The following is a 15,867-nucleotide window of genomic DNA, read 5'->3' on the forward strand; positions in this document are numbered from 1 at the left end:
ATATCATATTCAGGTGGAAACTAGCGAGCTAACTTCCTGCTAACTTCTAACTCCATTAAATTTCATAAATTCTGTTTTCATGGGTGCCTGGATGTTAAACTTAATTGTTACAACTGTTAAAGCAGCAACTCTGATCGTTTTATTACAGATGAAAGAATTTAGACGGTTTTTAACTCTCAGTGATGCCGCAGTGTTCGTTTGACTTTGGGACCTCCGTGAGGCTCCTATGGCAGCTGTAATGTTCCGACATCAATCCATCAAGCGGTGCGGCTTCCTAGCTTACCAAAGTCGTTCTAAAACATTTTTTGACAGATTTTTGAGTGCCATGTACCTCATAAAATCGGTTCGAGGTCAGTAAGCACAACCAGCATCAGGCGCACCGGATTAAAATGCGGACTCTCAATTTTTGAGAAAATTAATGGATTTCAAGTGCACCTCATAGTGTGGAAAATACGGTAAGTAGCAACAGAAGTTGAGTTGTTTAGGGCTCCGTGTTACAAACATATCAATATTTAAAGCTGGTACGTCTGTATTCTGAAGCGATGTGTAATACGACGAAAATGATATTTTATTCTACACCTTTAACATGCGAGCTGACCAAAGAAAACCCATCCAATCTACCTCATTACTTCAGAACATATTCCAGATGTACCGTCTCCTCTTTATCGATGCCTCTATGTTTCAGACTTGTAATGGGGGGAGGAAGAAGCAGAGATAAAAAGGATTGAAAATGAGAGAGACATTACCAACGTAGGGCGATCTTGATGGGCGTAGTGAGACAGGATGTAAAGAGGTCAGCGGGGAGGTCAGGGTTCATGGGCAGCAGCTCACTGGCCTCACAGGCGGCAAGCTGGATGCAGTTCTTCATGGAGGGCGGCAGGGGCATTTGGGCAAGCGGGTGGCTGGGGTTGATGGCTGCCACCTGATTGGACACAAAAATGTGATTTATTTCTAACATTTATCTGACAACCACAGTCAAACGTTGAAACATTTATCTAGGAGACTTTTCATAGCTGCAACAACCACAGAGAGTAATCTCAGAAGTCCAAGTTTCAGTCCTAAAACAATGATTTATTTAATTCTCCACAGCTTGACCAGTTTTCTGGGGAGATGAATAACAAAGATTTATAGAGAAAGGGAGCTGGATGACTATCTCACATTCTATCTGTCAGACTACAAAGCACACAGACACATAGTGAGCATCAAATGAAATGTGGAATTGAGTTCAGACCAAATGCCAAAGACACTTTTTGCATGGTGCAATTACATACAAACATGCAAACTGATTCAAATTCACACTGGGTGACTACAGGGAAACCCACGCAGTCAAAATATAAAACTTTGGTGAAAACATCTGTTAGATGTTGCTTTGTGATAGCCTGTGAGCTGTAGCTCTCTCAGACTGATGGGTCTCCTGATGCCACCGACAATCAGAAATGGAGCCTGCAGGGAGGCCGTGTGGTTAACTTCACTTTTATAGAGACAGAACAGGACAATTGAACCAAACAGATTTCCTGAAATATAAAACTGTCACTTAGTAATTGGTATGACTTTGAGAAGGTAGTACTACACCTATTGGCCGTTACAGGAGAAATATTTGTGGGTTGGGGAAAGTGCAAAAACACTCCGGTGTAAGAGAACGCTTTGTGTTGGCCCTGAACACCCCATAATAATTTCACTTTGATGACTATTATCTGATCTCTATCATTTCTGCACGCTTCTTTATGATATGGATTTAATTTGAAATTGTTAAAAAGTGTCCATCTACACTCAGTGTAGTTTAAAAAAACAACAACTTTTTCAACCTTTACGAGTCATTTGTCTGTGGCCTGAATTGTTCTCATGTGCATTCTTTTTTATTTAATTATCACTTAAATGTGACTACAGCTTGACCCAAGTCCATCTTCAGTTTAATGTACATAACCACACCTGTGTGTAATGTAAAAAATCCCACCAATACACTGCATATAATGATCAAAACTAAGGTAAAAAGTCTGCTACTTTACTAATGCCATCAGTAAAGTAAAGCATGGCGGTGCTATAGATTTGGTCCTTATTGACAAAGGCAGTGGATTAAAATTCAAGAGGGCCTTGAGAAAAACCTGCCCCAGACTGCAACAGCTCTGAGTGAGTGTACATTTCAGCATGACAATGATCCAAAGCGTGCACACTTAAACTCCACAGAACATCTGTGGTAAGACATCAAGATGGTAGCAGAGGCTTCTTTAGTAGAAGGTGATAAACTGCAAAATTTCAGGTGTACAAAACAAGCAGAGACTTATCCAAGCACACCGAACGCTGGAAACACATTCAAAAAGTGTTCTTAGCACCTGAAGCACTGTCACAAAAGGCAGAATGCTGGTATTTTAGTGGCAGAGTCAGGGTTTGGATACAGAAGCAGGTTGAGATCACAGCAGACGCCAAGCTGAAGAGCAGATAAGGCATGAAATTAAAGGTTAGGTGTAAACTAGAGAGCAGCAGTTTGAGTTGAAGAAAGAAAATAACTACAGTAAGAAAAGTAAGATGAAAACATTTGAAGCCTTTGTCATCTTGATGTAAAATGGTAAATGGCCTGCATTTGTATAGCACTTTACTTAGTCCCTAAGGACCCCAAAGCGCTTTACACATCCAGTCATCCACCCATTCACACACTGGTGATGGCCACCAGGCCCTCTGACCACCACCAGTAGGCAACGGGTGAAGTGTCTTGCCAAGGACAAAGGAGCTTGCAAAGAAAAGCGTGATTTTATGCAAATGTCCAGCAACATCAAATCGAGGCTTGACCCTGCACCACCTACACCAGCCTGTTCTGACTCGTGTCACTGTTGCAAGCTGCTGGTTGGTGTTCATCAGACCTGCTATCATCTCACCACTGATGGGCAAACAAATCGATCACTTCTTTCATCGTTGAGGCCAAAAAAATGTTCATTGTTTGGCACAGAAAAGTGTCGTATTTATTACAGGTTGCACCTTGAACATCACAGAGATGTATAGAAGGTGCTGTACAGAGCTTACTGCAATAAAAAGGAAAACACATGGGAGGGAGAAGACAAAAAAACTCAGCAAAGCCCAAAAAAGTTCAACTTTTGGCTGCTTTTATGGACAGCGCTGGGTAAGGGGAAAAAAAACTCACAAAAACTGCACAAAAAAAGAAGGAAAGTCTGACTACAAGCTTTTGTTTTTTTGTTTTTTTAAAGTTTGCCACCTTGATCTACAAGGCAAAAAATTAGAAATGACGCACCGGCTCAGACTTTTTCACATTGTAATGATACCGTGATAGGTTATTGATCCCAGTGGGAAGTTTTCCCCATTCGCAGCCTCTCAGGAGGTGGTCTTTGTCGGTAATAAAATAAATAAAAATCTCTCTCGTCTATTCTGAGAGCTGCATTAGTGTGATACTTTAACACTCTGGGGCGGCTCAGTCAATATTTGCAAATGTAAAAAAATGAAAGAGGCCTGTGTATGATGTAAAACTTTAATTATATCTGGAGCTCTTGACTATCTATGTGCTCATTGTGCTGTTGATTTGTTTCCTGGGAGTTCAATACGTTTCCTGTCTTTTGCTTAGTACACTTTAATGAGCTGTGGGTCTTAATGGAGGCAGCAATCCAAGACTTCCCTTTATCATCACTGACTGCTATTGCTTGTTTCTTTCATTCTGCAGCCCTGCCTAATTTTAGCAGGAAATTAGCCAGGGAGACTGTTATATTATTAGTATTATTATCGTTGCCTCTTTTCTCCAAAGCACAGGGAACTATTACTTTAAAAGACTGAAGACTGCTTCACACAGCTTGTAAATAGTTTTTTATTATTATATGCCAAATAAGTTTGTATTTGTAACAGAGACAACAGCGCTGCTCCTAAAAGACTTCCACGATCAGTGAACTCATTGCTGATGTCACGAGCTGCGGAGATCGTATCTCGCCTCTTTTATTGTTCCATCAGAGCTCCACCATAAACTGTCCGAGGACAAAACACAATCAAATATTTTATCATCGCAGCATCTAATTTAGAAAAAAGTAAAGAAATATCTGACAGCTCTGAGAAATTACAGACACAGTCAAATAAATAAAGAACTCTGACTGTTTACCAGAAGGTGTTTCTGACTGCACAGACATATATTCTTTAGTAAAGAACCATCAGAATTATCAACGCTAATCCAAAAGTGCCAAATAATTGACTGAAACCCCCCAAAAAACCTGTAGAACAAAGTTAAGGATGTACTTAAAAATGTGCCACATACATAGTTACATAGTTAAACAGTTCTGTTCATATTGATCATGGGTCTGAAACAGCTTCGGTTTCTAATATGCAACAAAACAAAAACAACATGACAGCCAGAGGACGAACTGAGGGGCTGCACCAACGCCCAGCAAAGGATCGATGAGGGTTGTTCTGATAGTGAAATATGCAAAGGAGACCAGAATAAAATAATATGCAGCTGTAAAGAGGCATCAACAGCTTCCTTTTTAACCTGTCGAGTTTGCATTGAGCTTTGTTTCTTTCTTTAGGCTGTTTATGTAGCAGTGATGTTTACACTGCTGTGTATGCTCTGCTAACAGCACACTGCCACGGCATTGATTTTTTAACCTGCTGGATTTCTTCATTTTTGTCCTTATAAGTCCAGTTTTAAAAGTCTAAATAGATCATAAGCAGGCTTTTAGACTTTCACTGTACTTCATTTAACTACTTTGGCAGTGCTGTGAAATGAGATTTAAAATAAATGGAAAATCTCCTCGATTTAGTTGACTCCATAAAATAACGTGCAGAAAAAGCATGAAACTATCATATTGACGTCAGGTATTACAGATTTGTAACTTTTGTTGAGCCACCGTAAAAACTCTTGCATCAGCAAAGCATCTGGCAGACGTTTGATAGATTTTGGACATAAAGTCGAAGACTAAAATGCGATTGCAGCAGATGGGGAAACCTAAAACGATGCACAGTACAATCCAGTGTTTGGTCTGCAAATCCTAACTTTAGACTGAACAAAACCTCTGAAATCATCATTTTACAGGTGATGAGATACTATATATGTTTGTTTCGTCGATTCTTGAGTACACACTTTGAATTATAGATTTAACTGACTGAAAACACGATATATAATGAATAAGCTGTAATGAGATTCAAAACATCTAAAGTAATATATAGTTATATATAGCTAAAGGTGATAGAAGTAATTTTTTAAGTGAACTAGTCTCCATGTTCTTTGTTCCAGTGCTGGATAAAAGTCAACATGTGTGTTTGATTTAGAGGAAGCAGCGTGAGTGCAACCTTACTTTTAGGGTCTGCAGTGTTTGTGTGGGATGCATAAATACACTGTGATCATACACTGCACAGCTGGTCTAACTGTAGATATAAATTACAAATTGTTCCTCTAAGACCGCTTGAAGAGCTGTAGACACTCTGAACAGCTGTTTGCTGCAGCAGAAAATGTTGCTTTAAGTGCTAAAACTCTTTTAGCGTGTGCAAACACTTTTGGGATTACAGACATAAAGGTGGAGGGGGACGAGCAGTTGCGAGAATCTTCAGACTGCCTGTCACAGAGCGAGAGAATACACTACAAGCTTTGGCAATCAAGCTACACTATCAAAAGAACACATAATCACATAGCCGGCAAGCAACAAATCCCATGAGCACCAGCATACAAACAAAGGGTGCAGGAGTCTATGATCAAGTATAGCGCATGATATAAGCCTGGACATTTATGGATTTAAAAACATGCCATGTGATAGCATTTAATACAAAAGAAAGATGTGTTTGATTTTGCACAATTTCTAGACAAGCAATTATATTAAAACCAATCTGGAGAATTGAAAATGTTAATTAATTCATTCAAAATGTCAAATTTACTTCAGTTGTATCCAGAGCACGATTAAACAGACCAAGTGAGCACTCCATATTCCTAATAAGCATTCCTGTACTTGATTCAGGTTTGTCCAAATGTGATTCTGTAACAAAGCACAGTGCCTGACAGGAATCTCTTTCCTGGATCTCCACAGCTTATGAGTGCTGCAGCTCAGCGTCTGACGCAAGCCAGAGTAAAACCTCAGAACACCTGAGGCATGCACGGAGGGGACGCGCCTCTCTTTTTGCACCTGAGCAGCATCACAGGATGAGACAAGCAAAAACAAATGATCTGCAGGCACATTTTATTCAGAAAGCTGCAATAAGCTGAATTCATTGTCCAGAATACTTCTAACACAGTTTGGAAATAAGGTAATTAAAATGTACAGGAAATGCCTGTGATGGAGGAAGTGTAGTTTTACATAATGCCTCATTGCTCAGTCTTCCAGCCCTGTGCCAGTCCAATAACTCATTAGCTGGCTCTATAGTAAGTAGTAAAAAATGTAAAAGCTCAGATTTACTGTACTGCTCTGCACACACATGAATAAATTAGCATTATTAAAAATACAGAAGAGTGGGTGTTCTTAATGGAGGGGTGATGACGTGTGCAGCTGTGCATTGCTCTCCTATCAAACGAATACGTTCCTCCTCTTTGAAATGCTCGCAGGCGTGACTGGGAGCCCCCGCGAATGCATCTGTGCCAATCTTCATCTCTCTAATGAGGAAAACGTCAACTCGCTCGCAGAGACCGATATCACAAACAAAGCGGCGCGCGCCTTTCTAAAGCCTCTCGTCGAGTCAACCTCAGAACAACACTGTCTCTTGAAAGAAATCTGGCGAAAGCATGTGACGGTGGGCTGCACTAATCCTAACGGTAAATACAATAACTCTGCCAGCAGAAGCTGATTAACGCCAAACAGCCACTCTAATTATCACATTAGCATATTGTAATCTCGCAAATTACCATGAAAATCACCATGACAGCTTTCTTTTCTCCCTCTCCTCCACCGGGGAGATCAGGGGACGATTTAATTGCTGAGAATTCCTTTTTTTTACAAAAAAAGAAGAAGAACAAAACAAGAAAACATTGACACTAATCACGAGACTAATCCTCGGGACGGGCGGGGGATGTTATACGTATCATGCTAACAGAGGAAGCGCACAGTCACGCATGGGAGCTACTTTAGTCGAGAAACATTTCTGCAGCCCTGCATTCATTATTCATTAAAATGATAGAAGGAGCAAGTGGAGGCTTAATGTGAGCATCCTGGAAGCGCCAGTAACACAAACACCACACAGACAACACACACACACGCTCTTATAGTCCAGCGTAACATAGCTGTGTGCATTGCAGTGATTCACACACACATCTTTCCGTCCCACAGCTAATGCAGTGAGCATGTTCACTGAGTGCACGCAGGAAGTGATGACATATTTAAAAGGAACCAGGTGGCCCCATAATAGCACACTCAGAGCCAACACACAGACACACACTCAGGCCCACTGGCGGACTGAAAGGACCACAGGAGGAGCTCGATATGGGACTGTGGAGGAGTGCTAAAACACTTCCTCCTCCTTTCATATTTTCACCCCATCCGGCTCCTTTATACTCCTTCATCTGCATCACGGCGCTTCCAAATAATGCCGTCCCTGGTGAGTTCAGGCCTGTGGTTCTACGTGAATCACGTTCGCCCCATGTTCATTAACAGGTGTGGTTGGATGATTCCATTTGCGGCCACTCGTCTGTGTATGAGTGCACAAACGTGTGGGTGAGGTGGGAGACGCCCTGCTTGGATGATCTGCTGTATGATTTTTTTTTTTTTTTTTTTAATTCATTGGACGGTATCGCCTCTCGTTATCTTCCAGTTATACACTTCCTGTGTGAGTGGGTGAGACGGGCGAGACGGGCGAGCACTGAGGTGGAAAAGTGAAAAACGCTTATGGATGTACATTTAACCTAAAGGCCTCCTCGGCTTATTTCTTCACTGAAAGGCTACAGTTGAACTCTGAGTCTCTCAAAGTTTTTGTGCAACGATGCAGCTAATGCGTTTGGAGTAGGCTTTGTGCCCTGCTATGAAAAATATAAATATAGTCCTTCTGCACAGCACATCTCAGCTTTCAGTGGCTGCAGTGAGGTTACAGATGAAAATCTGGGCCAATGTAGATAGAAATGTTTAAAATAATCATTTGGGTGATAGCTAATGTCAATATTTCTGGCATGTTTTATTTTATTTTACACTCTTTTTAGAGAAACACTTTTTTAAATGACCTTTTAAAGGCATTCAATCAATCATTTTGTGAGCACAAACTCGATGATAAGAGATGAATATCAGCTAATACGTCAGTGCATCGTTGACCGCAGTCATGCTGAAAGCTTTACTCCCAAGTCTGTGATATGCTCAACTAACAACAGACAGCACTCCCTGCAAGTCTTACCTCGGTTCGCTTTCAAAAATCCCTTGTGACCCTTTAAGTATTTCCCTCTTTTCAAATTAGCTACAACTATGAGACAATGAGAGGTTTGTGCTCACATTGTTCCCTGATTGATACTAACATGCGACTTCCACACCATTAGAAAGGCATCACATACTCAAATTATTGGCCAAGCATTTTGGGGGGGAAACAAAAAGTAAAAGCTGATTTTTCTAATCTTTTTCACTTCTGTTATTTTGAGGAAAGACAAAAAACTGCATCTATGCTTTAATGAAAGTGAGTATTTCAGCTGCTCCTCTTTCTCTTCGATTCATCAAAAACTAATTTAAAGCTCATTTATTGATAATTTTTTAAAGTAGTGGGGAAAAATACTTAAAAATATGGTTAATGTGTTAAACTTGCGGCGACTTTTGGAAAAGGGAATAATATTTAAATTAATAAATAAAATCCAAACTATGAGCCAGGTTACCTTCAGGGTTTTTGCAAGTCTATTATGTTGATTAGTCCCAGCAATCCACCGGATATTTATTCCCTTGCATATAACAGCTAAAATCATAATTGGTCATTAAACAACAGGAAACCTTGCATCACTTTTAAGGTTCACGTGAGCCTTCAAGAAATTTTGTTCTAAAGTGATGAGTTTGTTGCTTTTTGGTCCCCCAACGTCTAACTGAATGGGGCACTTTTGCCTTTAGGCACTTTCCGGTAGAGCGGCTCAATCTGAATCACTCAAAAACAAGATTTTTGGAGGATTTTTGATTTAGACTAAGCGGTTTGTGAAGGAACCTGTGTGATGCTACACCAAATGAGAATTGTGATTTTAGCCTTGGACTCGACCTGAGCAAACTTTGACAGAAAAGAGCAGGAGAAGCAAAGAAGAAGCAAAGGATGGAGAGACACTTGTGACGAGCGTTGCGGCGACTCAGCAGTTTGGCTGCTGCCTTTGCCTTCACTTTAACGGGTAACGCAGCACGCACAGCAGCTCTTCTTTACTCTCGCTCTGCCTCCTGCTCTGTACTGTTCATCCTGTACCTCCCTCCCTCTCCTTCTCCTCTCCAGCTAATCTACAGTCTGGCTGAAACTTCTCCATGAATAATTGAGATGAATGACAGCACCATCTCATTACGAATTCACATAACACGCCATAGCCGGAGAGAGAAAGAGAGAGAAAAAAACGTAATAAAAAGATGAAGCACTGAGAGGATTGGGGCTGGTAGTGCTGTGTGTGCGTGTGCGTGTGTGCGCGTGTGTGTAGGATTGGGGATGAAACCAAAACTCAATCATTTAGATCCAGCTGCCTATTTGATTGGCTGCATCACCGCACTGAAGACATCTTGGATTTTTATTAGAAAGGGTTCCAGCTGCGAATCACGAGTCGACTCCCGGTGACACCAATTAGTCCTTTATAAATGCTGTATACATATGTGAGTGTGTGCTCAGTGTGACTGTAATCGGATGAATCACCCAGTTTGCTGCTAATAACTCTTAAATACCAACACATCATTTTGCCCTGTTTGCTCGCACACTGTGTCTGCGTGTGCTTGTATGACTCAGCTCATTCTTTAAGTCTTTTTCCCCAATTACCACCCTGCTACCAACTCATTCACGCTGTGCGTTTTTGCCTCACCTCCAGCTCCTGCTCTCTCTGCAGGGCAAACTGTTTGAACGACTTGACGATGATTCCCGCGTTGGAGCAGTCGTACACAAAAATGGACGGGCTCCCCATCCACGTCTGCAGGTCGTAGATGGACAGCGGGATGTACTGGGTGTAGTTCTGAGAAAGAGAAGGCAGGAGGGGATAAAGTCAGAGTGAGGAATTGGAGAGAGAGGTGCATCATGTTATTGCTGATAACTCACTTTTATAGATTTGTGTTTAATTATTAAGCAGTCATCTGTTTGATGAAGAGTGCGAGCAGACGAGCGAGAAAAAGAGAAAACCGGAGTGAGGCAGAGGAAAAATGGGGACGATGGGAACACAGACCGAGGAATATAAATCTAATACCCATGGTGCAATAAAGGTACTCTCCCCTAAACTTATTGGAAAATTGGGTTCTTCACACCTTCCGTGATGCCCGTGTCCACATCAAATGCCCCACTGATGTCCTGTTACAGCAGCCAGCGACACTGCAGCTTCATTTTATAGGATAAGGAATACTGAATAAAATGCGAAAGAAAAGAGGGAGAGGACATTAGGCCCGAGGGTACACTGAGGACGTGGAGCCAAACGCTAGCGCTCGACAGCAGCAGTGCATCATTGTAAGTGGGTGCTTACTTACAGGACAAGATGATGAACAACTCCAGATTTTATATCTGATTCCCCAAAGTCAGCGAGTCTGTCCGCATCAGTGCGATGCTGAGATCACAGCAACCAGGTGAGATTTGATTTAATGTCTGGTTGTCAAGTTATTTTCTGACTGCAAGAATGTTCCAAGAAACTGAAAACATCTTTTTTTTTACCTGCATTTTAGCCACAGGAGCCTCGGTCCACTTTAAGCTTCTAGGTGAACACTTCAGGAGTTACTACTCCAAAGTGCTTCTGTTACACAGGCTGACTGCCAGCAGTACCATACTGACTGATCCAAAACAAGTATAGTAGCTACTAAGATGCATGCAGTATCTACTTATACCTTTAGATACAAATTCACGGTTTCTGTCTTTGTGCAGAAACTTTTAATTGCACTACAATGACCTGTGAAATATGTGGACTCCTTCATTTACGACAAATGACTGGACTACATCAAAGTACATTTTTCCTGTACCTGTGGTGCGTGACAGAGAGCCACTTTGCACTGGAAAAACAAACACAATCGTCACTCATCATCTGGACCAACTGCCAGATGTTGCTCTGTGCGCCTTTGTCTAATTCCTGAAAATAAACGATCTCCAGCACCTATTGCCAAAGCACAAGCATGAAATGACATATCGGGATGTTTAAAGACTGATATAGAAATGCTGAGGACACTCCACGGGTACATAAGAGGATGATCTTGAATGGGAGATCACCCAAAATTAAATCATGTATAGCCTTTTGATTTTCACAGGCACGTTCCTGAAACTTTCCAATCGCACCTCATACATCTTATTAGGTCCAAAAATGAACTGCCTATAGTTTAAGATGCAAATGGCCTGTCTGGTTATTTGTGAATAAAGTTGAAGTAATGCAGGGATTATGAGCTCTGCTGGAGACTAAACAGCATTACTCCAATGAAAGCATGTGAAAACATGTTTATTTTACTTGGCTTTGGTTTAGTGCACGTGTAAGCACAGCCTGTGACATTTCCGCGACAAATAATCAAATCGTCCTTGGAAATGACAGCAGTAAACAGCTAACACCATCATGGCTTGTGAACGTGACAGTGTAGGTCTGATTAGAAAAATCTGTGAAGGCCCGATATCGTCTGTGCATGTGTGGTACCTTATTAAAAACCCAGATCTCTCCATTGACAGTAGGTCGTGGCACGCCGTGGCCGTTGTAGTGGAAGAGGACTCGTTCTTCCTTGGCATTGCGTCTGAGTGACGTGCACAGTTTCTTCACTTCATCCACCGTGGGGTCCAGACTCTGCTTGTAACGGGCCTGAAAGAGGAAGGAAGAAAAGATGTCACAATGATTGATGCTTTAGTCACATTGGGAACAAGGACACTGCTGCTCTGCGTTTTGTTTCGGGCAGGGAGATGTGCTGCATTTATTTATTTTTTCTTTCCTTTGCAGTTCAGTAGTCCTGCGTCAGTCTAACTTTCTTTGTTTTCCTTTTCTTTGATTCAGCAGCACTCACAGGCCCTTGGTTTTGAACAAATAAACAACCACATTTTGGTTATTCGCCGTTTCGCTTAGCTGGGGAGTAGAAAAAAAATCTGTTTTTGGTGTCTGAAGCACTGATTGGTCTGTTCTGAATATATATATATATATATATATATATATATATGACTGCATCAATTTTTACAGTGTGTCCCAGCACGGGACACTTCTTTAAATTCTCTCCATATCAGGCGACGGAGCAGACTAAAAGGTATGGCAGCTGATGTGCAGGTTGGACTTGAGAATAATCTTGCAGAACATTTTCAGTCTAGCTTTAAACTATGCAGGAATGTGGGGGGATAATGTGCACCTGTAATGTCCAAAACAAGTTTTATTGATGCATCTTTCTGTGAAGCACTTCGAGTTGCATCGTTATGGGACTGTGGTCTATAAATAACCTTTTGAGATCTGTTGACTGATGTTTCAGGAAGGATGAAGTTCACCACTCTGCTTTATTCTGTCAGTGAGAGTGGCTAAGATTGGAAATTATTTTCTATGTGAAACATAAACCAAGAAAACAAAACAAACAAGAAGCACTCAGAGAGCACAAACCTCCACTAAGGCAGCGTCATCTCTGTGCAGTATTTGCTTTTAAGGCAACAGAAGTTAATTTTATTTGTTTTTCAAACATACTTTAAGTACTTTTATGTTTGTAGTGCAGTAAAAACAAGTGCAAAGTGCAGGCTTTTCCTATTTGCCCTGTTGAACCCCATTTTAATATACAATTACTTCATTTTAAGTTTTTATTTTTATTATTTTCCCTTAAAGTGGATGTAGCTCATGTGTGGCAGTTATTTATTTAAACAGTTATAACCTGTTACGGTAATGTACATAACAAAGCTATAAGAAAATGAATCAACTACACTCCTGTTACCCGTTAAAGTGAAGGCAAACACTGAAGGTTTACAGAAGGACTGACGAATCCACTTTTCCAAAAATACTGGCAGCTGCCAGTGCAACCCCTGAGTAAATGTTATAAAATTGAACATAATATATGACATCTTTCGTGTTATCGTTTTCACAAGCATATCACTGATTTTGGGACTCATCCGAGATTTTTAGTAGATGCACCTACTGCATGGTATGGCTTTAGTGCACAAGTGCATTGAATCAAGAAAATTAAATGAAATTCAGTTTTATTTATAAAGCACCAACTCTCAAAATCAGTCCCCTCAAGGCTTACATACTTAAACAGAAGCTTACTTGTGTTCATTTTAATTAGAGATATTTTTATGATCAACAACTAGTAAACAGGATGAGAACCAAACTGTTCAAGGACAATGTGTCTTACACTGCAGTCAGGTTTAGACTTTTAGTAATAATTATCGAAGATGAACTGAACTCCATGTAACTAAGAAGTAAAGATGCCATGTTTCATGTTCAAGCGCTCTGAAAGGGAGAGGAGCACTGGAGAAATGTAAAAGGAACTCTGCAGAGCTCACAAGGGCACAAGCTATTAAGATCAACTTCCTTTTTCAACAAAGTAGGTGACCTTGAGTCCACACTTCAAAGTCCACATCCTCCACAGCAACTTCATACTCATTTAAAAGTGCAGGAAGTCTTTCTTTTATTTCATAAATCTGCAGTTTGAGTGTTTCTCTATGTATATTGTGCAGTCTTTCTGCTCTCCTCTCAGACACAGAAACGTGTTATAAAAAGGAAAAAAGAAACTGGAAAAATCACACAGGATAGTATTTATCATTTTAACTGAAAACAAATCAGTGAACAGTGGATGAGTGAAGAAAAAAGGATGGATATTATTCTGCAATCATCTGATTTCAGAAAATCATTTGGTCCTCAGCAAGATTATTTAAATACAACCTCGGATGACTTATTATGGGATGCCATTATTTAATGAAAACTAAGCTAAAATGCAAAAGCAAGCAACTAAGAACTCCAATGGTTCAGTAGCTTTTAGAGCCACCTTTAACAGCAATAACTTGAAATAACTGTTTTCTGTAATGACTATCAGTCCCTCGCATTCCTGCAGATGAACTTTTACCCACTCTACTTCATAGCACTGCTTCAGTTCATTGAGGTTTTTGGATATTCATTTATGCTAAGCTCTCTTTACATCCTGCCACAGCAATTTAATCAAGTTGAAGTCTGGACTTTGACTCTGATTCTTTTCTTTTTCAGTCATTTTGTTAAAGATTTAATGCTCTGCTTGTGATCTGTGCTATGCTGTGGCATGAACTAATTTCATCCAAGCTTTAGCTGTCAGTGAGATTACATTTCACTCTAGAATATATTGGTATACAGAGGAATTCATGGTTGACTCAATTTTAGCAAAATGCTCAAGTCCTGTGGTTGCAAAGCCAGTCCAAATCACCACCTCTTCACCACCAAACATGACTGTTGGTATGAGGTGTTTGTGTCGATATAACTGTTCCTGAGGTCCCGTGGTTCGTTCAGATGCAACTTTGCAAACCTAAGCCATGTTACAAATGTTCTTTTTAGAGAGAAGATGCTTTGTCCTGGGAAACCTTCCAATATTAATGGCAGACTGGTGGCTATCAGGTGCCAAAGCTGTTGATGGAGAACTAACATCAACAAGTGAATTGCCAGAAAAGCAAAATGAATCCACGAAAACTGAAGAGACTATTTTAGGTAACAGTGAGCCCAGCGGGGAGAGACTGTAATAACTACACGTGTTAGTAGATTTTCACGTGCTGTTTTGAAGAGGACACAAGCTGAACCTGAATGTTTTCTTCCATTTAAGAAAGACCACGTTCACATTTGAAAATACCAGACCAAAAATAAGGATCTGAATCAGCTGACAAGTGACTAACCAGCTGGAAGACCAAAGACAAGCATCCAAAACCGTACTGACTCAGACAAAGGCGTTTTTGTTTTGCAAGAAGCCAAACGCCTAAGAGAAGTTTTCACATTTCACATTATCGAACAATAATAATTTTAGCTAAACAAAAAAAGTATGCACGAAGTGCAACACTTATAGAAGTCTTGTGAAAAATGGAATTAACACAGTGAATCACAGAAAGTACAAAAGCAAGTGCAATTTGTGAGCAAACAAGGAGGCTTTTACACTTCTGAGTGTGAACTTTAAACAAGCTGCTGAAAGCAGTAAGTGTATGAAACATGACATATATAGTACCGGTTCTGGAAATCTCTTGTTTTTTGAATAAGGCGCAGTCACAATAAGAAAACAAAAGCAGTAGATACAATTCACAAACAAAATAAAAGCAGAACACTGAGTTTGAGATGGTGTTGCTGCTGCTTCACTGCTGTCAACTTGTGTTTTTTCTGCCACCTCTTGCTTACTTTAGACCACACTTCACTGGGCTGTGTCATTTTGCAGGAGCAAACCAGCGTGAAGCTCATGCCTGTGCGGAAAAGGTACTCAAGAAACTTTAAAGGACTAATGGTAGGAGACAGAGGACATGTGCATTGTTGGCGCTCCTTCAGCTCATTAAGTGAAATGTTTGTGTGCATGCATGAAAGGACACAGAGGTGTCAACTAGTTATGCAACAGAAAAGCACCCGTTTAGACCAGTCTGAATCATTATCACACTCATCAAGGTCCTTCTGTTACACAACCAACCAGCCGTTTATCAAACAGCCAAATGCCTTTGAATCACAGAAGAAGTCACATTTCAACTTTAACTTCTTGCGAAATTTACAGCTGACAAAACAAAAGCCAAGACACCAAATCAGATCTGCACAGGGTTCATTTTACCAGCTCACTGATTTAAGATCTCTTCATAGAACACAAATATCAACTTTTAATTACTTGATATTAAAAAATAATATTTTTCAAAACAGACCTATAC

General features: G+C 40.5%; 1 protein-coding gene across 4 annotated transcripts in view; it reads right to left on the reverse strand.

Annotated features, from left to right (window-relative positions):
• The window catches only part of rptor (regulatory associated protein of MTOR, complex 1), a 195,400-nt gene that overhangs the window by 111,915 nt on the left and 67,618 nt on the right, over nucleotides 1–15,867 (reverse strand). For all 4 annotated transcript variants that reach the window (XM_084930273.1, XM_084930272.1, XM_084930270.1 and 1 more), the window contains exons 5-7: nucleotides 11,696–11,854; nucleotides 9,908–10,054; nucleotides 747–922 (exon numbers count right to left, since the gene is read on the reverse strand). In XM_084930273.1, coding sequence (XP_084786399.1) covers nucleotides 747–922; nucleotides 9,908–10,054; nucleotides 11,696–11,854 — 482 coding nt within the window. The remainder of the gene's footprint in view (nucleotides 1–746; nucleotides 923–9,907; nucleotides 10,055–11,695; nucleotides 11,855–15,867) is intronic.

The sequence above is a fragment of the Perissodus microlepis genome, chromosome 6, assembly GCF_051167445.1.
Source record: "Perissodus microlepis isolate ML-2025 ecotype Zambia chromosome 6, ASM5116744v1, whole genome shotgun sequence".
Lineage (NCBI taxonomy): Eukaryota > Metazoa > Chordata > Actinopteri > Cichliformes > Cichlidae > Perissodus > Perissodus microlepis.